The sequence below is a fragment of the Talpa europaea genome (assembly GCF_964194135.1).
Source record: "Talpa europaea genome assembly, chromosome: 8".
Taxonomy (NCBI): domain Eukaryota; kingdom Metazoa; phylum Chordata; class Mammalia; order Eulipotyphla; family Talpidae; genus Talpa; species Talpa europaea.
Genome location: NC_140075.1, coordinates 50,422,702 through 50,449,014, shown reverse-complemented (window position 1 = coordinate 50,449,014; position 26,313 = coordinate 50,422,702). Strand labels below are relative to the sequence as shown.

The 26,313-nt window shown below is 45.6% G+C and overlaps 1 protein-coding gene across 1 annotated transcript in view; it reads left to right on the top strand.

Moving 5' to 3' along the window:
• Window positions 1-12,808: 12,808 nt before the first annotated feature.
• The window catches only part of DAPK2 (death associated protein kinase 2), a gene marked incomplete at both ends in the record, with an annotated part of 96,776 nt that continues 83,271 nt past the window's right edge, over window positions 12,809-26,313 (top strand). The window contains one exon of the mRNA XM_084240540.1: window positions 12,809-12,885. Within this exon, the coding sequence (XP_084096666.1) occupies window positions 12,809-12,885 (77 nt within the window). The remainder of the gene's footprint in view (window positions 12,886-26,313) is intronic.

The following is a 26,313-nucleotide window of genomic DNA, read 5'->3' as shown; positions in this document are numbered from 1 at the left end:
TTAAGTTTAAATCAATCTTTCCCTGATGGCCCTTTGTGATGCCTGCTGGAGTAGATCTGATATAGCTTACCCCCCCCTCAGCACCTAGCTCCAAGACATGCCCTTGGATGTTTTCAGAGTGAATGAGTGTGCACGCATACCCAGGAAATCTCCGTCCTCCTTGACTTCCAGTGAAAGGCAAGACCTCCCAGGCCCCAGCCTCTATCTATGCTCTCCCTTCTCTACTCTATCCCTGTGGTGGGGTCAAGGCCTTGCTGAGTCTAGCAAGGCTAGAGATTGAAGCAATTGCCTCTCGGTGCAGGAGCCATTGGAACTTTCTGAGGAAAGAAGGGCTGCCAAGTTAGCTCCATATCCCTAATCCTGCCTGGCCAAGCATAGGAGAGCAGCAGGCCCAAGGCAGGGTGGGCAGGGCTGGGTAGAGCTGAGAAGCCAAGCTATCTTTGGGAGGAGGAGACATCCTGGCTGTCTTCCACTAAGGGGGCAAGCCAGCTGGGGAGGAGGCTGGAACTTCCCATGCCCCCTCCTACCCAGATAGCCTAAGAAAGGAGTCTGAGCACAGGAACCATTGTCAAGAAGTCTGCATCCTAGACTTCATTTAACACTTGCTAAGAATCTGCTCTGGGACACTTTTAGGGGGGCGGGGGCGGGAGGGGAGGGATTGGGGTCAGAATGGGGGGCTGCAATTGTATGGGGAATATAACAATAAAATTTATAAAAAAAAAAAAAAAAAAAAAGAATCTGCTCTGGGCCAAGCCGGAGAGGCATGGGATGTGAAGATGGGTGGGATCCATTTCTAGGGGGGCACATACTAGGTGTTTAAGAAAGAACACAAATAGCTACTACTCATTGAGCTGTTTGTGCTCAATGTGCCCATTGCTGATCTAAGTCCACACATAGCCATAACTGATTGAATGTTCACAACAACCTGTAAAGATAAGTGCTATCTTTGGGTCCATTTGACACATGAGTATAATGAGGCACAGAGCTCAAGATAAGTAAGTCGTGTGCTAGGAGGCATACTCAAGCATCTGGCATCTGAGTGCCTGCCTTTTAACCCTCTGTGCATCCTCTATGACACACATAAGCATCTGTTTTTTTTAAAAAAAGATCTATTTTATTTATTTATGCATACAGGAGCTGGGGTACAGGCCAGAGGTGTGGGGGGTGAGAGGATTTACCAGAGACAGAGTGGGGAGAACAGGTGGATTGACTGAAATACACTGCTGAGGGGGGGCAGTGGGCGAACCAGGAGAGGTCTGCTGCACTGTGTGGTTAGCTCCTTGGCTTGGGATTGAACTCCTGATGAAGTGGCTGCTGATAGCCTCATAGTGCTGAGACTTAACCCCATGAGCCACCAGGGAGGCCCCTACACACAGTTGCATCTTAATCCCTGCCCGCTTCTTGTCAGTGGGTTGTCAGGCTCTGTATGCTTGCCAGACACCTAAGTGTGCTCTAGACTATCACCAATTTTATTGCCCTCTGCTCCCTCTCACAGTTACATCTTTCCCTGTGGGCTTGTCTTCTCATCCTGTGGATGCTTCACGCTCCCAGGATTCACCTGTCTCTCATTTCCTTGGAGTGTCTTGCACAAAGCAGGTGTTCTGATGTCTGCAGATTGGTGGGTTGCTGGAGAATGCTTTCATGTCCCTAGGTCTCTGTGAAATGAACGAAGTGGGCCTCAATGTTGGGGAGGAAGCTAATCTTCCTGTACCCTTCTAGGTCTGTAAGCTGGAGTAGTAAAATTGACACAAGAAAGGTTAGCAAAGAGGGCCTCCCCGGTGGTGCAGTGTGTTGAGCGCTGCGCTGTGAGGCTGTCCACAGCCTCTGCAGTGCGGGTTTGATTCCCGGCCAGCCAGGGAGATTCCCACATGGCACAGCAGACCTCTTCTGTCTCTCCCGCTACTCCCCTCCCTCAGCAGTGTTTGTGGTCCGTCTGCCTGTTCTGCTCCCCACTCTGTCTCTGGTGAATCGTCTCACCCTCCCGCACCTGTGGCCTGTACCCAGCTCTTTATTTATTTTAAATAAATAAATCTTGAAAGAAAGAGAGAAAGAGAGAGAGAAAGAGAGAGAGAGAGAAAGAAAGAAAGAAAGAAAGAAAGAAAGAAAGAAAGAAAGAAAGAAAGAAGGAAGGAAGGAAGGAAGGAAGGAAGGAAGGAAGGAAGGAAGGAAGGAAGGAAGGAAGGAAGGAAGGAAGGAAAGAAGAAAGAAAGAAAGAAAGAAAGAAAGAAAGAAAGAAAGAAAGAAAGAAAGAAAGAAAGAAAGAAAGAAAGAAAGAAAGAAAGAAAGAAAGAAAGAAGAAAAGAAAGAAGAAAAGAAAGAAAGAAAGACTTGAATTATGTGCCCATAGAGACCCAACCATAGAATAGTGGAACCTATCACCTGAGGGTATATAGCTTTTATTTATTTATTTATTTATTTATTTATTTATTTCTCTCTGGTGAGAGAATTCACCAGAGACAGAGTAGGATGCAGAACAGGCAGACGGACCGAAATACACTGCTGAGGGGAGCCGTGAGCTAGACATGAGAGGTCTGCCACGCCATGTGGGAATCTCCCTGGCAGGCCGGGAATCAAACTGATGCTGCAGAGGCTACAGACAGAGTCAATGACCCATCCAGCTGCAAGTTCTCAGACTAATATTCCAAGTGTCAAATCCAAGCCCCTTGCATCATGCAAGGGGCTCCTGCTGCTGAAAAACATGTATTAAGCATGAAGTTCAGAGGAGAAGAGATGGAGGGGCTGTATATACTTGGACAATGTCAACTGAGCCCAGTCTTGAATTCGTAGCCCAGTCACAGACCATGTGAATGAAGAAAACTCCAAAATATTCCAGACCCTTGCCATTCACGTCACTCCCAGTTGCAGCTCCAGGCATTGTGAAACAGAGATAAGTCATACAGGCTGTGTCTGTACGACTGACCCTCAGAATTCCTGACCCTCAAAATGTGTGAATCTAACAAAATTGTTATTTCCTGCCAGCAAGGCTGGGGTGGTTTGTTACATAACAATAGACAACTGGAAATGGAGGAGTAGATGCTTCATCTGAGGATGGTCTTCTTTATGCTGGTGAAAACTTACCATGGGCTGTCCTCCTCCGCCCACTGACTTTGAGAGCCAACTTTAGTCTTTTTTTTTTTTTTTAAGATTTATTTATTTATTTATTTATTTATTTATTTATTTATACAAGCATTGGGTACAGTCAGAAGCGCGGGAGGGTGAGAGGATTCACCAGAGCCAGAGCGGGGAGCAGAGCAGGTAGAAGGACCAAAGCACACTGCTGAGGGGAGCAGCGGGCGCCAGCGCAACCCAGTGCTCATCCGCTGCGCCACCGGGGAGGCCCGAACCACCTTTAGTCTTGGAATTACTCTAGGTAGCATGGTGATCTTCAGAGAGGAAACTCAGAGCCTTAAGTGTCCTGGTAGTTGTAAACTTTATAAACCGGAAACTCTGGGATCTTCCTGCAGGCTGTCCCAGAAGCTGGAGTATTGGTCAGCTGGGCTGGGGTAGGGATGGGGTGGGGGAGGGGTTAGGGTTCATTTGTACTGGTCAATATCCTAGCATAGGAAAGGCTAAAGGGGGGTGGGGGGGTGGCTACGGAACAGGGTCATTTACACTGTCGAGGTCTTCTGGGCACATTTTACACTCGCTTCAGCTCCACAATAGCTCCATTAGACACTATAAAAAGGGGTGTTTTCCCCACTCCAAGATGAAGAAAAAGCTCAGGTGCCATGCCCAAGATCACACACATGGCATGGCAGCGCAGGACTTTGAACCAAAAATATGACTGAATCTACCACTCTTTCTTCTATGACTGTTTAGAGGAGCCCTGTGTGTGACTTAGGGATGGGAGCTCTGGAAAAACATCTTCATTTCCTTTACCTAAGCTGCCTCTTGTCTTAAGTAAAACTACGGAACTTGGCTTAAGTCCTGCTTCTGCTTCCCACCATCCCCTCCACTCCCATTACTTTTTCCCTCTAGAGGGGGTTGACAGAAGCAAGAGAGGAAAAATTCACTCCCAAGTCTTATTAGGAAGGGAGCAGCACCAAGGATAGACCACTTCCTGAGCGGTGGTGCCCGGCGACATCACCCATTTAAGCCAGTTCCCAGGTGAGGCTCGGCGAAGGGAGCTGACCCGCCCACGGCCACGCAGGGGAGCGGCAGAGCGGGTAAGGAAGTCCCGAGGGTCTCGCCACTGCTCCCCTCTCGGGAGAATCCTGAAGGTGTCTGCGCGGCAGGCAGCGGGGCCCGCCCCCGGGGCCGTCCCAGGGGGATCCCAGCAGGGGGCGCCGAGGTCCGGCCGGGGCTCGCCTCCAGCCGGCGCCTGGGACTGGACGGGCCGCTCCGCCCCCTCGGCTGTTTCCCGGTGGAGCTGGCCGGCGGGCCCCGGGCGCCGGAGGAGAGCGCCGCGCCGCGCACACCGCCGCGCCCCTCGTGCCCGCCGCGACCCCCGCGCGCCTCGTGCCCGCCGCGCCCGCCGCAGCGCCGCCTCCCGCCGTGAGTAGCGCCCCCTCGACGGCTGGACGGGGCGCGCTGCCCGACTGCCGCGGCGTCCCGGAGTTGGGGTTGGCTGGGGCCAAGAGCTTCGGGGCGCTTTTTTGTGTACCCGGGGGCCAGCCGCCACGATCCCAGACGCCACCTCACGGTGTATCGGGTCGTGGCCCGGGGCGCCTCAGGGCGCGCTCGGCAACCTGGCACTTGGACCTGAAGGGGGTTGTGGGGGCAGCGGTCCCAGGCCCGGCACCCCGAGAGGAGAGAGAGACAGAGAGGAAGAGAGGGTAAGAGGGGGAGAGAGAGAGAGAGAGGGAGAGAGAGAGAGGGAGAGAGAGGGAGACAGGGAGAGAGGGTAATAGGGAGAGAGAGAGAGAGGGAGAGAGCGGGAGAGAGGGTAAGAGGGAGAGAGAGGGAGAGAGAGAGCGCCTCCAATGCACTGAAGAGTTCTATAATGCTGGAGTCCCCCCTCTTCTGTTGACAGCCCCCTCTGAGCCCGAGTGTGATGATTCCCAATAGGGGAGGGGTAAGGAGACAATTGTCCCCGCGCCCTTGCCATACCTCTGTTTTCCTGACTTGCACTGGGTGAGGTGGGGTGATGTTCCCAAAGAGTTCAAGAGCCTGAGCTGGGACCAGAGGAGGAGAGGACTTAGTGGAGGCTGAGGATTTCCTCTGGGGTGATCCTAGCCCTGGAGGCCTTGTAGGTTGTCCCTCAGGAGACCAAAGACCTCCCCAACTCTGGTTCCAACTTTGGAGGGCTTGGGGACCTGTCAATAGAAGCCTGGGAGCAGCAGATCCAGTGGCTAGCTGTGTGACTTTCCTAAGCCCTTTCCGCTGTCTGGACCTCAATTTCCTCCTTTTGTCAATCAAGTGGGTTAAACCAAAAGGCAGTGGCTGTCAGATATTTTCTCTCAAAGTAATCCTTACATTGAACCCCAATGTAAAGTATGAAAAGTACAACTGCTCCTGTTCCCTTTCTTCATGGCGGTGGCCCTGAAGCAGACTGAAAATCCCCTGGATTACCATCCGGGTCCCCTTTCTGTGTGGTTCTAAGAAAATGCTGAGCCCCCAGAAATGTTACCTATTATTAAGGCTGGGGAAAGGAAAGAGGATTCAGAGAGTCCATTAAGAGAATTGTAGGCATTGGGCCTCCCCTGGTGGCACAGCAGTTGAGCACTGGGCTGTGAAGCTGCCCACAGCCTCTGCAGCGCCAGTTCGATCCCCGACCACTAGCCAGGGTCCCACAGTAGAGGTCCAGACCTCTACTGCTGCCTGCTGCTCCCCTCAGCAGTGTCCTCCATCTGTCTGCCTGTTCTGCTCCCCGCTCTGGCTCTGGTGAATTCTCTCACCCTCCCGTGCTTCTGACTGTACCCAGTGCTTGTATAAATAAATCTTAAAAAAAAAAAAAAGAATTGTAGGTATTAAGAGGGGCTTATCCTTAGAAACTTGGAGCTGATGGTCTTTGCCTTTAGCCAGAAATTGTAGCTGTGTCCCTCCCCTCTGCTGTGTTTTGTCTTTTCAGGGCCAAGAAGGTTCTAATTGATCACTACACTTTTATCTCATTTTCTCCCCTTTGATTTCATGTTTCTAAACTGGCAAAGTGCAAACTCATCTTCGGGAGAAGTGTTAGGAGAGAACTTTAAGTCATTAGCAGCTTTTTTTTTTTTAATTTTATTTTATTTTTATATTCCCCATACAATTACAACCCCCTTATTTTTACCCCAATCCCTCCTTTCCCCGCCCCCCACCCCCCCATAGAGTGTCTCTTGTTCATAGTTGTTTGTTGATTTTGATATTTTCTTTCTTATAGTTATTCTTTTTCCTGGTCCCTTATTTAAGTTTTCTGGATTCCTGCTATGAGTGAGACCATCCGGTATTTTTCTTTCTCTTTCTGGCTTATTTCGCTGAGCATGATCCCTTCCAACACCATCCATGTTGCTGCAAATTGCATGTGTTTATCTTTTTTGAATGCTGAGTAATATTCCATGGTGGATATGTACCACATCTTCTTGATCCAGTCATCTATTTTTGGGCATTTGGGTTGTTTCCAAAGCTTAGCAATTGTAAACAGTGCTGCTATAAACATAGGGGTGCAGGTGCTCTTTGGAATTGATGTTTCTGTGTCCTTTGGGTAAATACCTAGGAGTGGAATTGCTGGATCATATGGAAGCTCTATGTTTAGTAGGTCCAGAAATCTCCACACAGCTCTCCATAGTGGTTGGATCAGTTTGCACTCCCACCAACAGTACAGGAGAGTTCCTTTTTCTCCACACCCTCGCCAACATTTGTTGTTGCTAGTTTTTTTCATATGTGCCATTCTCACTGGTGTAAGATGGTATCTCATTGTAGTTTTGATTTGCATTTCCCTGATGACAAGTGATGTTGAACATTTTTTCATATGCCTGTTGGCCATTTGCATTTCCTCTTCAGAGAAATTTCTTTTCAGCTCTTCTGCCCATTTTTTGACTGGATTATTTTCTTTGTTGTTGTTGAGTCTCATCAGCTCTTTGTAGATTTTTGTGATCAGTCCTTTATCATTAGTGATGTGTGCAAAAATGTTCTTCCAGTCGGTGGGGTTTCTCTTTGTTTTTGTTATTGTCTCTTTTGCTGTGCAGAAGCTCTTCAATTTGATGTAGTCCCAGCTGTAGATCTTTGCCTTCACTATCACTGCTTTGGGTGATGTGTCTGTAAAGATGTCTTTGATGTGTATATCATGTAGTGTTTCGCCTATATTTCCTTCTATGTATTTTATGGTTTCAGGTCTTATGTTTAGTTCTTTCATCCATTTTGAGTTGGTTTTTGTGCATGGTGTTAGGTCGTAGTCAAGCTTCATTCTTTTGCATGTAGCGACCCAGTTTTCCTAGCACCATTTATTGAACAAACTTTCTTTGCTCAATGCATATTCTTTGCTCCTTTGTCAAAGATTAGTTGACCATAAATCTGTGGGTTTATTTCTGGATTTTCTATTCGATTCTATTGGTCTGTGTGTCTGTTCTTGTTCCAATACCATGCAGTTTTGATGATTATGGCTTTGTAGTACAGTTTGAAGTCTGGGAGTGTGATGCCTCCATTCCCTTCTTTCTTTTTCAGGAGAGCTTTGGCAATTCGGGGTTTTTTGTGATTCCATATGAATTTCATCAATAATTGTTCTATTTCTTTGAAGAATGACATTGAAATTTTGATTGGAATAGCATTGAATCTGTATATTGCTTTTGGTAGGATGGCCATTTTAATAATGTTTATGCTTCCAATCCATGAGCAGGGGATGTCTTTCCATTTCTTTGTGTCTTCTATTTCTTTTAACAGTGTGTTATAGTTTTCTTTGTATAGGTCCTTTACCTCTTTTGTTAGATTTATTCCCAAGTATTTGATTTTTTTTGTTTCAATAGTAAAAGGGATGCTCTTTTGATTTCTTCTTCTTCAGATTTATTGTTTGTATATAGAAAGACTACTGATTTTTGCGTGTTGATTTTGTATCCTGCCACTTTACTGAACTGATTGATGAGTTGAATTAGTTTTTCTGTGGAGTTTTTGGGGTTCTTTATGTATATTATCATATCATCTGCAAATAGTGATAGTTTGACTTCTTCTTTTCCTATTTGGATTCCTTGTATGTCTTTCTCTTGTCTTATTGCTCTGGCTAGGACTTCCAGTATTATATTGAAAAGCAGTGGTGAGAGAGGACATCCTTGTCTTGTCCCAGATCTTAATGGAATTGCTTTCAGCTTTTCGCCATTGAGAATGATACTGGCTGTTGGCTTGTCATATATGGCCTTTATGATGTTGAGGTATGTTCCTTGTATCCCAAGAATTTCAAGGGCTTTTATCATGAATGGGTGTTGCACTTTGTCGAAAGCTTTCTCGGCATCTATTGATATTATCATATGGTTTTTATATTTCTTTTTGTTGATGTGTTGGATAACGTTGATTGATTTTCGGATGTTGAACCATCCTTGTGTTCCTGGAATGAATCTTACTTGGTCGTGGTGAATTATCTTATGGATACATTGTTGGATTCTGATAGTAAAAATTTTATTGAGGATTTTTGCATCAGTGTTCATTAGGGAGATTGGCCTGTAGTTTTCCTTTTTTGTGTTGTCCTCGTTAGGTTTTGGTATTAGTGTAATGTTGGCTTCATAGAACATGTTTGGTATTATCCCTTCCTTCTCAATTTTTTGGAAGAGTTTGTGAAGGATAGGCACTAATTCGTTTCTGAATGTTTGGTAGAATTCATTTGTAAATCCATCAGGTCCTGGGCTTTTGTTTTTGGGGAGGTTTTTGATTACCATTTCAATTTCGCTGCTTGTAATTGGTCTGTTTAGGTGTTCTATTTCTTCTTTATCTAGCTTTGGGTGATTGTAGAGTTGTAGGAATTTGTCCATCTCCTCTAGATTGTTGAACTTGTTTCCATATAACTGTTCATAGTAGTTACTGATTATTCTTTTGATTTCTGCTCTGTCCGTTGTGATTTCTCCTTTTCATTTATGATCCTGTTTATTTGTGCTTTCTCCTTTTTTTCCTTTGTGAGCCTGGCTAGGGGTTTGTCTACTTTATTTATTTTTTCAAAGAACCAGCTCTTGGTTTCGTTGATCTTTTGGATTGTTTTTTTAGTTTCAATTTCATTTATTTCTGCTTTGGTTTTTATTATTTCTTTTCTTCTATTCGAGATTAGGTTGTTTCTTTGAGTTCTTCCTTGTTTCTTGATGTGAGCCTCTATTGCTATATGTTTTCCTCTTATTACCATTAGCAGCTGTTTTGAACTGATGAGGAAACTGAGCAACAGCCTTGAGAAGAGAGGCTGGGACATTAAATTGAAATCAACCAACATCTATACAGTGCTGGAAATTGCAAGGGGACAGAGGGGCCTCCCTGGTGGTGCAGGTGGTTGAGGGCCTCACTGTGAGGCTGTCTGCAGCCTCTGCAGCGTGGGTTCGATCCCAGCCGGCCGGCGAGAATCCCACATGGCACAGCAGACCTCTCCTGTCTCGCCCGCTGCTCACACTCAGCAGTGTACTTTGCCGGTCTGTCTGTTCTGTTCCCTGCTCTGTCTTTGGTGAATCCTCTCACCCTCCCGCACATCTAGCCTGTACCCTGGTTCTTGTATAAATAAATAAATCTTAAAAAAAAAAAAAAAGGCAAGGGGACGGAGGTGAGATTGTCACAACCCCTTCCTCACAGGCTCCAAGACAAAAGGTGGGAGGGAGGAAACTCACATTTGTTGGGTCTGTCCAGGCGCTATTTAAAACACCTTACATTTGTTTTCTTGTTTTTCCCACAAAGAAGATATTAGACTTATTGTTTCGTTATGTAAGATTTTGATTGCATACAAAAGTGTGCATCCTATATATCCACATAACTACCACCCAGAGCAAGAAACAGCATTACCAACACCCAGAAATTCCCTATTGTTTTGTTCCAGGATAACCCCCACCCCTACCACACACATGTCACCACTATTCTGACTTCTAGTATCATAGGTTTGTTTTACAGAATATGGAATCAACACAGTAAATAGTCCTTTGTGTCTGGTTCCCTTCATTCAAGTCATGTTTGAGGTAGTGAGTTTTGTTGCAGGTAGTAGGAGTTTGTTTATTCTCGTATTCCATTGAGGATATACCTCAGTTTATGTGTCCATTCTTCTATTGATGGCCATCTAGTTTTTAATGCTTAACTTATTACTAGTAGTGCTACCACGGCCATTCTAATGTGGACTGCTTTGGAGATCATTAGCACACATTTATCTAGGTATGTCCATAATAACTGCCCAATAATTTTCTAGAGTGGCTGTGCCAGTATATACTCCTCTAGTACTGTGTGAGAGTTCTAGCCACTCCACTTTTTAACAACACTAGTTTTTTTCTGGACTCATTTTCCATGTAAATAATTTGAAATTTAGAAAACTTCTGTGTTCTGAGTGTGTTAGTATGTGGCAGAGCTGGGATTCGAACCCAGGCCCTGTGACTGTGAAATCTGTGCTCTCTCCCCCCTGGATTAGACATGGACAAAGATTATGATGGACCAGAATATAATAAGTTCTAACTCCCAAAAATGTATGACGAGCCCTCTCTGGGCTTTTAAAGAGAAGGGAATTTTAACCTGTTCTGCTGTGGAAAAGGGTCATGGAACCTCACAAAGATGGTAGCATTTGCATAGGGCCTTGCAGGAAATGGGTAGAAGGGCTCTCCAGAGGGGCCCCTAAAGGAAAGGACTCAGCTTGAGCTGAGGCATGGTGGGGTGAGTTTTGGAGAAATGGGAAAGGTTTATCTGGCTGTAATATAGGCTATGTGAGGAAAGGGGGGAGCTAACCTGGAAAGGTGAGGTGGGGTCAGACTGGTGGATTTAGTTTGTCTGTAGGGAGCTTTCCTACCCCCCACTTCTGGTCATCCAGATATGGAGTCCAAAGCAGGGGGCTCTGGTATTGCTGGGGAGCTGAGGCTGCTTCGAATCCAGCCCAGCTCCTGACAGAGCAAATGGAACTGGCCTTTTGCCAGTGGAGAGTCTTAGCTGTTCCTGGGACCACTCTCAGGTTATGTGACAATAGACTTGTTTGGAGTTTCCTGCTTCTGTCTGGCTGTGTGGAATTAGTAACTCCACTCCCCTGACCTTATCCAAATGGTTTATGTGGAGATAATTTTTCCCCAGCAAAAAGAAGATGGCAGATAAGAGTCCTGCCTCCCTCTGGGTGAGGGTGGTGGTGAGGGTGGATCAACCTTCTGATTCTGCCCAAGCCAAGCTTGCCAGGAGACCCCAAAACTTTTTCCTCAGAAACGACCTGAATTGGTTGTCACAGGGATTGTGTGAGGCCACAACACAAACAGTGCCCTGGGATGAGTCATCCCATACATAGCTTATCTATACCAGATCAGTCTAGAATAGGGCTCCTGGAGCTGTTCTTTTCTATATTCTAGGCTTGCTGGGCCCTGAATGGGCACAGAGCAGAGACCAAGCATGGAGGAGGATGTGTGATGGATTTTGGGCACTGACAGGAAGAAGACCGGCAGATTAAGGCCTGAGAGCTTGGTCAGCAATGCCTGGAGGTCTTCAGGAATGTATGTGGGAGGGAGAGAGGCAGGGGGGTTTTGCAGGAGGGCAAAGGTGGAGGACAGAGGGGAGATGATACATGTCCTAGGAGTTAGAATAGCTTCAGCCACATCACATCGATGAGCCGAGATGAGCTCTTATGTAATGGTGCCTCCACCCAGTCTGGTGAAAAGTCTTTTGGAGCTCATGTGGCCCAGGCATGGTTGGTATCTGATTGGCAGGCAAAAGAAAAGCTGCCAAAGCTAGCCAAAATGATCTCTGAGAGGTCATTTGCTTATAACTCCTAAAAGATCCATCCACAGGTAGCTGGTTTTATCTCTGTGATTTGAAGACTGTTAATGAGTCCTGTCCTTGGGGTGTTGTCCAGGGTGGCAGGTGGCTGTCCCAAGGATGGGTGAACTCCTTGGGGGAACAGGGACCCCACAGTAGGATGCAAAAAGCCTCTTCTGGTGGACTGGTTGGTAAGCATTCCCCCATGACTCAGAGCTGTCCTTTGGTTCCTGGGCAAGGCAGAGTTAACTCTATCGTACAGGTGAAGAAACTGAGGCTCCTCTGACAAGAGGTGAGGTCACAGAACTTGTTGCAGGCAAAGCTAGAACTAGACCTCAGGCTCCTGGTGCCTGTTGTAATTTGTCACACCCCTCCCGCCCTTCTTTCCCTTGGGGTGATGAGTGAGAGTTTACAAATCAGTTCAGACTCGCAATTGGGTGTCACAGCCCCTGAGGGAGCTGAGGTCATGATAATCCCTTACCTTTCTATTGCATTGGATAGTTTACAAAATAATTTCGTGATTTGCAGTGGTTTTTTTTTTTTTTTTAATAGTAGTAACCCCTTTTACAAATGGGGAAGCTTAGTCTCTGGCAGTTTAAATAACTTACCGAGCAAAACTGGGACTGGAACCTGGAAAAGCTAGTGTTCTTTTCACTGCATCACAGCTTTGTCTTTTCTCAGTAGTTCTGAATTTCATGAGAGCAAATTGCCAAAGCTAGTCATGAGTCTGTCTCTGAACTTGTTCAGAGTAGTTCTGAAGAAGTGGGGAGGACTCTTTTTCTGTTTCTTTAACACAGCTGAATTAATATCAGTCAGATAGGTACCATGCATCATCTGCTACATGCGAGACAAGGCTTAAGGGGGCAGTTCTTGAGGAACCAGGTGATTTGTTCCTACAGGAACCTGTAGGTGATTACTCTGAGGCCCAGACTCTTAGGCTTGTGCCTGTTTCCATGGCCATCCTAACCTCAGTTTTGTTACTGTTTCAGCTTTGGATGTCTAGGCCTCAATGAGGAGCCCAAACATGGAGACGTTCAAGCAGCAGAAGGTGGAGGATTTCTACCACATTGGCGAGGAGCTGGGAAGGTAAGAGGCTGTGAGAGGTGGAGGGGGTGTAAGACAGAACCCAGATTCACTTCTCTTGGTGTACTTCAGTTTGGTGTTGGGGAGCCTGGGCTTATTACAGGACTCATGGGAAGCTGTAAATACAACCCTGAGGTTTATTCAATTCCATGGGCAGCTCTGCAAAGAGTCATCTGTCTGAAAATAAAGACTTGCTCAGCAGACGGTGCTAGAATTGTTGATGCTGTGTTTTTAGTATAATCTACAGAATCTAAATGATTCTTATTTTTTCTGGTACTTTTCACACAAAGCCCTCGCCACGCTCTGGACAGAGACCTGACCTGTTGGTTTTCTTCTGAGTCCCACTTAGGATTCTCCGTGGTTCCCAGGATTTTGTTTCCTAAGCTCAGAGCCTGAATGGGAGGTGAAGTAATCTTCCTGAAAGTGGATTTGCATTGAGTAACAAGCCATATGAGCCTAGTCGTGAAGGTGCCTGGGCTCTGAGCGTCTGGGTACCTTGTCAGGTTGGCTAAGCCCAGAACATAGCCAGGGATAAACTCTGAGATCTGAAAGTAGTTACCAGTTGGAGAGAAATGGAAATTTTCTGAAGTTCTCCTTGCCTACCATTTCTAACAGTTGCTAATATTTAGATGATGTTTTAATGATTATAGAATACCATTCCTGATGTTTGCTTCTCACAACAGTGCATGAAATAGGATTTATTTTTATCCTAGTTTTTCAGATGAGGAAACTGTGGTCCATAGAGTTTAATCAAGTTGCCCCAAGTTGCTCAGATAGGAAGTGACAAGATCAAGATCTGACCTCTGCATTTGGTGTCTACACGACTATTATGTGCTCTCCTGTGATACAACATTTGCACACTCACATATATACACCTGTACACCCAATTCACCTCTTCACACACCCCACAGAGTAAAAACCTGGGCGTTTTGGACCTTCACTGTTTCCAAGACACAAACAGGAAGCCTTAACTCCTTTGTAGAGCTCTCTCCAAAGAGAGATCTTTGTAGAGCTCTGCTTATGACCTCTTCCCTCCACTCTCCTGCCGTCTCTTTCTTTTTCTTCCCTAGACAAAACAGAGAGAATTCAAAGTCAGAGGAATCTTAGTTTGAGAAAAATGGGAGGCAGAGTTGCTTTAGTTTCAGGGAATGCTTTACCTGGCTGGCTGGGTAGAGGAGCAAGTAACTGCAAAGACCCTATAGGGACATGACTCCTCAGCCTTCTATCTGAGACAGCTGCCACTGGCTATGTGGGGTCTAGCAAAGAGACTGGGGTTGGGGGGTCAGTTGGTGTATGAATGGGAAACCAGGTTCTTTTAGCCCCAGGTGCTTCTTCTGTGCTCAGTGATAGCAGGGAGAAAGTGGCACCCTCAGCAGCAAGCCCTACCAATGACATGTGATTTGGTGCCTCACCTTGGCCCCATCTCATGCATAGGGTCTGTGCTAAGTGCTGTTGGTACAAAGATGAGCAAGATACGGATAGTCTCTGCTGTCCTGGAGCTCAGCCTGGCAGTGGGTGCAGCCCCACACATAACAAGGGTGGGGCTGGATAGGACTAGTGTTGGATGGGCTCAAAACTGAGAAGTAGGGGTGTGGGTCTCTAAGAAGGAAGCAGATGCTGTTTCCTAGGGAATTCATCCGTTATTTCTTCTTAGTCTTGTCTCTCCCCTACTCTGTGCTTGAGAGCTTTTAGAAGTGGAAGAGACCTTATGTTTTCTGATCCTCTACATGCAACAGAATGGGAAGACCCCATATACCTCATAGCCTGGTGAGCTTTGGGTGAGTCCCCCCTAAACACATCCTGGATATAGGGTAGATAAGAAGCAGTAGAGGCCTGAGGCCTTTGGGATGACTTTATATCCTAGGATTTGTGGTCTAGAGATCAGATAAAGTGGAAGACCTTTAGAAGGCCTTTTTTCCAGGCCCTTCATTTGATAATTGAGGAAACTAAGCCTCTGAGAGGGACAGGGTCTACCTGGGGCACTTGACTTCTGAAGTCCCCTCTCTCCTCCCCTCCTTTTCTTCACTTAACATATTCTTGTGCCATAAAATGGTAAACAGACATGATCCTGTCCTCTTGTAGCTTATGATCCATTGGTGGAGAAATTAAACTAAACAAAGCAAGTGAACACTTGCTATTGAAGTGAACTAGGCTATGGAAGAGAACTAGGTGCTCTGAGAGAAAATAGGGTGCTTTGTTTAGATGGGGAAGGCTGCCCTGAGGAGTAGCTGAAGAGTAGACACACAGGCTAAAACAACTGCCTGGACACAGGCCCTGAGGTGAGGAAGAGCCCCAGGAGGCCAGTGTGACCTTGGAATGTGAGCCGGGGGTCCGTGGTGCTAGTTGAAGTTGGGAACATAGGTGGGGGCTGGATTTAGCTGGTGAGCTCCCTGCTAACATAGGGTGGTTGGGAGGTTCGGCTTTCCTTAGAGCTCACACAGCTTGGGGTTTGGGTCCTCTTCCTAGCTGTATAACTTTTCTGGACAAATGACTCAATCTCTCTGGGCCTTAGTTTCTTAGTAAGGATTAATAGCAGCGCAATCCTCACAGTTGTGGGGACTAAATTAGATGCTGAGTCTAAGGTGTCCCTCACAGAGCCAGGCACAGGGCAGGTCTCAAAGACAAGAGTTTTTGGCCTTTGAAATAAATTTGGGGCCCAGACTCCCACCTCTGCAGTCCCCTAGGAGGAAGGTGTGGGACTGTATGGAAGAACAGTAAGAGGGATTATTCTTATTTTGGAAGAGCTGTTTGTAAACCCTGCCATCAGTTGAGTATCTGAACCTAAACTTAGAGCTGCCTCACTGGTTTTAGCTCCTTATTAAGTCCTTAGCACACAAAAATGAAAATGAATGACAATAATTTTTTACTTTAACTGTAATGATGGATGAAGCTCACAATGTTCAATAAAGGAAGCCAGATGCTAAAGAGTACTGTATAATTCCAAAAAAGGGCAAAATGAGTCAGTTGTGCTAGAATTCAGAATAATGGTTATTCTTGGGGGAGTAGTGACTGGTAGGGGGCATGAAGGCAGTTTTGGGGTGGTGGTAGGTATTGTTTTCTTTCTTAACCTGGGTGCTTATATCATGGATGTGTTAATTTCATGAAAATATATCAAGTGGTATAGGTATGTGTACATTTTCCTATATGTTATACCTGAACTAAAACTGTGTGTATTAACAAGCAGTGACCTTGAACTCCACTCCCTGCCCCAATGTGGTTCCTGAAGAATGTGGTTCTGATTTCTTTGGAGGCCTTGTCTGTCATTATCCTACAAGTAAAAGAACATCTGTGAGAAAAGTTGCAGAATCCAGCTTTGGATCTGGGTAGCATGTCCTGGCTGGAGAGTCCCGCACTTACTGGGTCTCTTCCTGACCCTGTACATCTTTTCTCATTCTGGCTCCCAGTGCTGAGCTCGAATTCTGGGAGTGGACACTTGGCTGTGCTTGAATTTTGGCACCAGCCTGCTGGGGGTGCCTGTGGCTGCATGCTGTTGCTGGGAACATTAGGTGGAATGCTAGCCTGCAGATTCTCACCTCTCACAGCCTTGGTAGCCAGCACAGGGCAGAGCAGGGGAAAGTAGGAGCAAGGCTCATAAAGAGAAACCCATTTAAACCCTTGTTTTTTAGATAATACTAAAACCAGAAGTGTCTTGTTCCAGGTCACACAGTGAACCAGTAATAGACCAAGGTGGGACTGGGGATCTGACTCCTACTCTAGGGCTTTGGCCACTATACCATGAAGAGCCATAAGACACAAAATAATTTTTTCATTTCATTTAAATGCTTCTGGAGGGCCTCCGTGGTGGCGCAGGAGTAAAGACACAGTGCTATCAAGCTGTCAGCAGCCACCGTAGCTTGAGTTTGATCCCCGGCCAGGGACCTGACCCATGTGGCGCAGCAGACCTCTCCTATCTCCCCTGCTGCTCCTTTTAGCAGTATATTTCAGTAGATCTGCTCCCCACTCTGTCTCTGGTGAATCCTCTTACTCCCCTCACCTCTGGCCTACACCCCAGTTCTTGTATGCATAAATAAATAAATAAATAAAAATCTTTAAAAAAATGCTTCTGGGCTTGAGGGAGAATAGATGGTGTGGTGGTCTTTTCTGTTTGACCTTGAAGGTAGGGTCAGAGTGAGGAGGCTGAGCATTTGGGAAGGTGTGATGTTCCTTCCCCAGGGGAAGAGCCCTGATGGATAGCCCAGAGACTGCATGCCCAGGATCCAGGTCATTTAATGTTAGCAGCATGATCAGTGGTTTCTTCTTTTCTGTACTTGGATTATTAGATTAACATAAAATGTTATAGTTGAACTAGATGGCAACAAAAATTTTAACCAGTCTCTATTCTATAGATGAGGAAAGTGAGGTCCAAAGACGGGAGGTGATTTGTCCAAGGTCACAGAGCAAGTGATACAGGAGGTAGAATTTAAAGAACCTTTTCACCTACACCATGCGGGTATAAGTAAACAGGCAAACACTTATCTTTATCTATCTTCAGTTTTTATCCATAGCCCCCACGTCTCTCACGTTACTCTTACCCCACAGAGCCCATCATCCCCTCCCCTCTCTCCTGGTGAAGACAGTGGCATAAACCCCACTACTTAGAGCTGCTGGGTGCGAGGCGCCCTACTAGACACTTAATCTGAAGAATCTCCTTTTGTGGGGACAGGAGCCTTGGTGCAGGGAATGAGTCACTGCTCTCAAGATTACCTTCCTAAATGGACTGAGGAATTCCCTGGGAGAGCCCTAGTGATAGGACGGCCTGGCACGTCTGAGTCTCCCGGCAGGATTCTCTGTGGTTAAATCACACACCACGCTCCGAGCTTAAGGAGGGCTGCCTCTTTCAGGAGAGAAACAAAAACCTACAGAATATGTGCTCAGATTAACCCAGGCTGGGTTCCATAGCATCGTCTGGCCTGCAGAGCACTATGGTTAATGTTACAAAGTTCTGAAGAGCTAAAATGAAAAGCTGGGCTCTCTCTGCCCTCCCTCCAAATCTCACACCCCACAGGTAGACTTTGATGATAATTTGTTTTCATTGACTTTTTGTTGTTCATTTGTTTTTGTTTTTAAATGGAAACTTTATTCTTTTTTTTTTTTAAATTCAGGTAACACTTGTGTACAACACTGGATGTGAATTAGGGGAATAGGCTCACCCTCTATTCTGTTGTCTTTTTTTTTTTAAGATTTATTTATTTATGTATACAAGCACTGGGTACAGTCAGAAGCACGGGAGGGTGAGAGAATTCACCAGAGCCAGAGCGGGGAGCAGAGCAGGCAGAAGGACCGAAGCACACTGCTGAGGGGAGCAGCGGGCGGCAGGAAAGGTCTGTGCGCCATGTAGGACCCTCACCGGGAGGCCAGGGATAGAAACGGTGCTGCAGAGACTGCGGGCAGCTTCCGCAACCCAGTGCTCAACCGCTGCGCCACCAGGGAGGCCCCATTCTGTTGTCTTTTAACTTTTCTAAGTAAAGCAAGTGGACCCAGATGGGATCACATGACATAGCAACCTGCAACTTGCTTTTTTCCTTAATGAAATATGTTGAAAAAAAATTTTACAGCAGTGCCTACAAGACTATGAGACTTATTTTAGATGAAAATTTTTTTAAAATGAAAAACTGCATAAGACAATTTAAGCCAACAAAAGATTAGCAGCCTTAACCCAGCAGCTATTTTTATTTCTGTCTTACCCTCTAATCTGTCCATGGCTATTTCTCATGCCCACACATTCCCTCTTTTGTGTCTACTTGAGGCACACACATGCCCAGAGCTAGCATTCCCTGAAATGCTAAGCTACTGGGCAGGGTGGGGAGGCCAAGGGGCGTGAGAGCAGTACTCGTGGCTGTGGGAGAGCCCAGTGATGAGAATAGGTGTATCTCACATTTGCTTATACAGTGCTGTCAACTCTGTGAAGGCAGGTCCACATCTGTTTTCCTACTTTGAGCATCATTATTACACTGAGATAGAGGCTAGAGCTCCTCAGAGTTTCCATGACTTTTCTTTGTTTTTGCTATTTCCGCAGTCTGTTGTGTATTCTCCTATACATAACATATCAGAAAGCCTGAACCTTTTCTGTTAGGTGATGATCAAATGCCACATCCTTGACAAAGCCTGCCATGAAATACTCAATCCCACACCTCCCTTCTTCTGTGGGATTTGATTAAGTGCTAATGTCTCTATTAAATGCTAATGTCATCATGCCTCATGTGCCTCATGGTACACAAAAAGGTTTACCTGGCCATCTTTTCCATTGTACTGAAGGTTCCTCCAACCTGGGCTCTACATACTTCATCTTTTATCTATGCGTCCCCTCTGTTCCCTCCACATGGTATCCTTCTGCTCAGGCCTTTCACAATTGATAAATATTCAACTCTCACAGATGTGGTAGAGCTGTCTGGATCCTGCCTTGAGTTAAATCTGAGGCAGAAAACCTCAGCCAAGCCTCCAGTTCTATAGACCTTGAAGTCCATGAACATCCGGGATTCACCAAACACAAAGTGGGAAACACAGTGTAAAATTTACCTCCATAAACTGGACATACATTATTGTATTTAATCTTTGCAACACCTTGTGAAATAGTTACCATTCCCATCTTATGGATGCAGAAACTCGGTCTTCGAAATATTAGGTAACTGACTCAAGAAAGACTGACTGAAGACCTTATCAAAGAGAATATAAATGGGAAATTCTACTCTGTGCAACACAGCAAATATCAGAGAAAGTCAGAAATAAAAGCCAGAAACGTATCTGGACAGAGTCCTGTGTGTCTTCCTGGGGTAGGATTTTTGTGCCTCTGATCACACACAAACTTGTATTTCCTGCTGCCAAGAAAGTGAAAGTGACTGACACATTAAGACTCTTCTGCTATCGTGTTAGTGAGCGTGCTGAGTACTTCCCATTCTTCTAGAACAATATGAACTGGATCACATGCCCATTTCACAGATAAGGAAACTGGTTCACAGTTGTGCCCCAAACAACCCCAAAGGTGAGTGAGTGTGTAGATCAGTATGAGTCTGTGCTCTAGGTCATTATCACAGCCCATTGACTCTTTGCAGATACCCGTGTGCAATGTGCACCATGATGAGTGTGAGACTTAGGGCTCAGCCTTTCCCCTACAGAGTTTCAGGCTTAATTGGAGCCCAGGAGTACTCTACTCAAAGGGTCATGAAATGGAGGGATGGGACAGGCCACGAGCTGATGGGCATATCCCCTAAACATGTGCTGGTAGTTCAGAGGAGGAAGCCATCTCCCTGAATTGAGCTCCTGACTGTTCAGCATAGGAAATGGGCAGATGACCACCTCAAGGAGAGGGCTCTGCCCAGGTCTGAGAAGCAGTAGCCTGGGCTTAACCTAGACCTAGAGTCGAAGGGATGGGGCTGCCAGGACAGGGGACTGGATCACACAGGCTGAGGATGAGAGAGGGAGGCACTTATAACACGCATTGTTAGGAAAACAAAGCACAAAGCCACTCAAAGTGGCTGCACTGCACAGGCTTCAGCTGGCTCTTGGAGCAAATGGCTTGCCCTAAGGGGTCAGTCTCATCGAGCTGTTTGCTGTAGGGAAACTGTCAGAGCTCTTGTGTGGGGGTAGCTGAAAACATTACATGCGCAGTCTGTTGTGTGTTCTCCTATACTTAATTTTCCACAGTTTGTGAATTGTGTATTGTGGTTTTTTGACTCAAGATTGTTTTATGTATACCTTTCAATGTATCCAGATATATAACTTAAAGATAGTTTCAAAATTAATAGAAAACTTGTAAAAATAATAGAACTTCCATATCACCTTTACCAGACATAGCGATTTTTAATATTTTGTCACCTCATCCACCTTCCCCCATCCCCTCTTCTCCTCTTGCTTCTTTTCTCCTCCCTTTCTTTTTTGCCTGTCTAATTGTCTATTGTTGCTTCTGATCCATTTAAGAGTAGGTTGTAGACATTATATCTCTTTATGCTTTTCCCCCCTCCCTTACATATCTCTTTATCCTTTAATCCTTGGTTTGCGTCTCCTAAGGAAGCGGATATTTTCAGAACCACAATACAGTTTTCAAATTCAGGACATTTAACTCTGACATAACATTTTGATCTAAGCCCTCCTTGCTTTAATTTGTCGTTTTTCCTACTAGTATTTTTTATAGTAGTTTTTCTCTTTGCAGTTCAAGACCCAGTACAGATCATGTACTGCATGTCATTTTCACAGTCTCCTTTAACCTGCACAGTTCCTCAGCCTTTCTTTGACTTTCAAGACACTATTATTTTTGAAAAAAATAAAATAAAATAATGCTTGCCTTTTGTAAGAAAAAACATAGATCCAGTCTATATACTTTTGTTAACTTCATAATATTCTGCTATATGGATATTTTCAATTTATTTAACTTTCCCCATTGTTTATCTTTGATTAAAAAAATATATAAATGTTTCTGTGAACATATTTGTTTAATTTCCTCTCTGTACATTGTTTCTGTTGGCTGTATTCACAGAGATGGAATACCAGGTCAAAGCTTATGACTGTGTAGTGGTTGAGACTAGAAATACTGGCCGAGTTTACCAGATCATCATCGTGTACTTATTTCCTTATGGCTTTGCCTACACTCTTTCATTGCTCTGGTGTATCTTTGGTAGTTTCAGAGTTCCGTGAGGCTACATGAATGTTTTCACTATGGGAAAATTAAAAGTGGTTGAAGTCTTCTATGCTTAACTTCAAACTTGATTCTCTCTGCTGTCTTACTTACTCTCATGGTCTTTACATTTCATTACATTTTCAGTCATATTTTCTTTCTTTCCTTTTTTTAAATCAAGTGCCATTGTTTTACATGCTTGTTAGTATTTTGACAATATAGGATTTCTCCCCTCAGGTGTAGTCACCATAGCTTTCCTACCACCAACGCACCCACAGTCCTAACCCACCCACCATATTCAGTCAGATTTTCATAGATTATCTGAAGTTCTGATAGCAAGGCAGGTAAAGCAATTGTAAGAATCTCTGTATAGAGAAAATGGCCCTGAGCATTTACTGACCCAATCCAGTCAGAACCAGAGACAGAGTTCTTCCCTATGTGGACTGATGGTATTGCCTCTCTTCCTCAGAAGTAGAAGAGATGAAAGGTCTTCAGGGGACCCCAGATCTCCCATAAATAGGTCCATTTCTTTATTTTATGTTTGGAAGCTGGTTGGGAGGGCTCTATAAGAAAGCTTTCTGAGAAAGTACTGTTGAGGGAGAGACTGCTAGAGAGGGTAGGACTTTTGAAGACAAAGGAGGGAGCTCAGTCCCCTTTCTTCTGCTGCTGGGGAAGCCAAAGTGAGGGCTAAGAGCCAAGGCCAGTGTAGAAGTGGGCCTGAGGTACCCATCACCTCAGCTGTAGTAAAACCTCAGGATTCTTGCAGCCCTGGGAGGTGGGAGATGCTGCAGCTTCTAGGGCTCCCCACTGAGGTGATGGCTAGGGCCTTCAGATTCTCTTCCTGAGATGGTCCCAGACCCCAAAGCAGCCTTCAACAGGCTTTGGAGCCCAGGAACTTTAACCTTCAAGGACTCCATGCTGTCTGTCAGGTCTCAGAAAACTAGATCCTCCAATATATTTCAATAAATCCGCCTTTTCTGTTCTCCACTCTGTCTCTGGTGAATTCTTTCACCCCATTGATTCTTCCCCACCAAAGAGAGAAAGAGAGAGGAAAGGAGAGGAGGGGAGGGGAGGGAAGGGAGGGGAGGGGAAGGGAGGGGAGAGAAGGGAAGGGAAAGGAGGGGAGGGGAGAGGAGAAAAGAGGTACCCCAAGGATAATCTAGTCTGCCACCTGTTTGTGAATGGCCTTGAAGTTAAAATGGGTTTTACAGATAAACAGTTCCAGTAGATTGATGACAGGGAACACTAACTTTGGCTTCAAATCAAACAAAATGTTACCTACCCCTCCTCCCAAAATTCCATTCTTCAAAGACCTGTATTACCAAAAAAAAAAAAAAAAAAAAAAAAAAAAAAAGCCAAAAAAAACCAAACAAGGCAAAACAAATTCAATTCTTATATTTTGAATGGTAATCAATTAAAAATTTGTTGAAATTCCGTTTTCTCCTTTGTTATATAAATACCTGCTATATAATATATAATCCTCTAATAACATCCACAAGTTTCCTTCTAGGCCCCTAATGCCTAAAATAGTTACCATCTGACTCTTTGTGGAAAAAGTGTGCCTACTCCTCACCTATTTCAGTAGGGTTTACGATTAAAGCAGCAACAATTTCCAGAAGTGGGGTGGGGGAGCAGGAGGTAAATGAATCCGAGTGAAGTTGTAGTTTTGGAAACGGAGGCAACAGGGGTGAGCAAAGATCCAACTGCCTCCCTTCCTTGCTCTCCTGCTCACAGACCACGAGGAACCTCTGAGAAGCCATTTCAGGACCACTCCCCTAGGGGGTCAGTCCTGTCTTCAGAGAGGCTGGATGGGAAGGAAGGGAGGAGCTCTGGGCATTGGGACTGGGTATCTGCTCTAAACCTGGTCCTGCACTAACCAAGGGGGGCATTACCTGGTTTAATCCTCTTGCAGCCTGATGCGTGATAGGCATTTCCCCCATTTTACACACGAGGAAGCCAAAGCTTAGAAAATTTAATGAACTGGATGAGGGCTACCCTCATACCTCGTGGTGTCCCAGCTGGGGTGTGAGGCCATGGTAACACCTAACTCCTGCTCCAGTGCTCTCTGGGAGGTACTAAGCTGCCTAAGATTTTCTTTCTGCCTGTGACCCTTGGGTCCCCTCCAGAGAACAAGGAAGGAGGCTGATAATATAGTTTAGTGCTCTTGGTGTTTTACTGGAGAAACTGCTTCCCTCTTGTCCTATGTGGAACTCACTTCCAAGACTAGCACTGTCTCCCTGCTCACCCCACCCCCACCCCCTTGCTGCCAGCATCTAACACACACACACACACACACACAAACAGCTCCCTCCCTCTCTCCCTGACCTCTGGACCCTAATGTTGAATCCTGAGTGACTGATTCCTGGTGGTGTGGCCACAGGACCCAGAGAGTGATGAAATATTCATGAAATGTCCCTTCCTTCTTGGGGTGATGTTCATTCGGGGCCCTGGGGCCAGGCCCCCTGCTAGAGAGGAGAACTTAGCTGCTGAGGAGCTAACATGTGGTTCTAAGAGGGAGAACATTCTGCTAGTCATCTGGAGAAGACAGGACAGGGCAGAGGGGTGATGGGCAGGGAGAGACCCTGGCAGGAGTATGGGCTGAGGGCAGGAGGATGACTCGCCCTAGTTGGTGGTGACTATTTGGGCACTGCCCAGGTTTGAGCCTGGTTCTGCTACGGTGAACAGCGAGACTTCGGGCAGCTTTGCTCCCATAGGCTCTGCTTCTTCCTCTTAAGATGGACCTATCTCACAGGGTTGTTGAAATACCACATGGAATCTGAGTTGCTTCATGTTTTCCAGCCTTCTGGGGTCCCTGTCCTTTAATAACCACATAAGAATAACCAGTGTTCCATTCCAGGGCAACAGGAAGCCCTGTTCCAGACCCTGCCATTTGGACCTTCCCCAGGGGATACTCACATCCTCCTGGGCACCGTGGTGCTTGCACTCGAGGACCCCTTCCTCCTGTGTAACAAGGCTGCTCTCCCTCCGTGGCCTATCTCTGCATGGGCTGAGGCCCATTTTGCACTGCCTCCACTGCCACTGAGACTGGCTCTAGGGCAAACTGAGTTTCATGTGTGGCTTTAGGGGTAAGGAGAGAAATTTCTGCACAGAGAAGGAAATGGCTTTAAATGGGGTAACAGACACTTCTGTGTTTTGACTTTTTTTTTTTTTTTTAACCTTTGCTATGATCCTGTGGCCTTCTGGGATCCCCTTCCAGGCTCCAAATATGCTGCCATTCTTTATACTTATTGCCCAAGGGAGACCCCCAGTTTTTTCACACACAGGTGGTTTAGCTTCTCACTGTAACTCCTCTCTGAATGGACCCTGGGCCTCTCTTTTCCAGAACCAAAGGCCCTTTAGAGTTTTTCACAAACAAAAAGCCATTTCTGAGCCCCTTCTCCCACATGACAGAATTTTCTACCTTTCTTGGCATGTGGTAACAGCTCTGAGTAGCATTCAAAATAACAATTCCCATTTCTGCATGGATGTAAGAGGGATAACCTGGCATGCAGGAAGCCCCCAGCAAATGTTCATAGATATGGACACCATTATGCTGAAAGTCCAGCAGTCAGTTGTTTTGAAGCCCTCACAGGGAGGAGTTGGGCTGGGCAACTTCTGTTCTGTTATCTCATTTGATCATGAGACTCCTCATGGGGTAGGTAGGCAGGTGAGAAGTCTATTTTACAGGTAAGGAAAAAGGTACAAAGACCTAGTTGCTATCCTTGAGAGCAGGGAGGCCAGATGTAATGGAGATAAGGCTGTGTGTCCACTGGGATTTATAAACATAGGCCCAAGTATGAATCCCTGGCATGTATGCATGTATGTTTATTTATTTTACATTTCTTCTGTGATTCACATATACTATCTGTGATGACTAAAATTTAGTATCTCTAAATTTTCTTAGAGAAAGACATTTTAGAATGCACCTCAGAGCCAGCTAACTGCATTTCCAGAGTTTGGGGTAATGAAATTCTTTCTGATGTTTTATCTAAATTCTGATGTAGGATCTTTCCTGGGCTCCACACATGTGTCTGCTAGTAAGGAAGCATTGCCAGGCCTGGCTCCACGCCTGAAGCCCGTTGGTTCTCAATGCTGTTACCCTCCAGGAGGGTCTGTGGCTGGCCATCTCTATGGGGCCTGAACACCCCCCTTCAGTACAGTCAAGAATTCATTCTGCAGGATTGTGAATCACAGCTTGCTACAAAGCACCCCAGCTTTACTACTGACTGCCTCTGTGACCTTGGGCAAGTTCACTTCTCTCTACCTAGTTTCCTCATCTGTGAAATGGGAAACATACCATCTACTTCTCAGGCCAAGATCTGAGCCTAGATCTTTCCTGATTCTAGAGGACTGAATGAGATTATGACTGAAACATGCATGATAATGGCTGTCATCTCAGATAGTATAAGCGAATCATAGAAGAAATGTAAAAATAAACATACATGTATGTATACATGCTAGGGATTCAGATTTAAAAGATCTGCGATTAGGCTCCCCAATTTATAAACATAGGCCCAATGTTCAACTGGATCCAAGATCACTTCTTCAAAATGGTACTTGAGACACATAGTAGGCTCTCCGAAATGTTAACTTACTTTTTCCTCCCCTTGATTGAGCAAGTCTCTTTATTATTCTCTATCCCAGCTATGTCAATTTTACCTCTTCACCATTACTTGCGCCACACCTCTCCTGGGACACCAATAGCTCCTCAACACCCCTACCCCTCCGACATGTGCATGGTGACTGCCACACCCAGCATTCCTTTCTTGCTGAAACTACCCTCTTGCTTCTCCTCACCCTGCCTCTCACAGTCCCCACCCCAT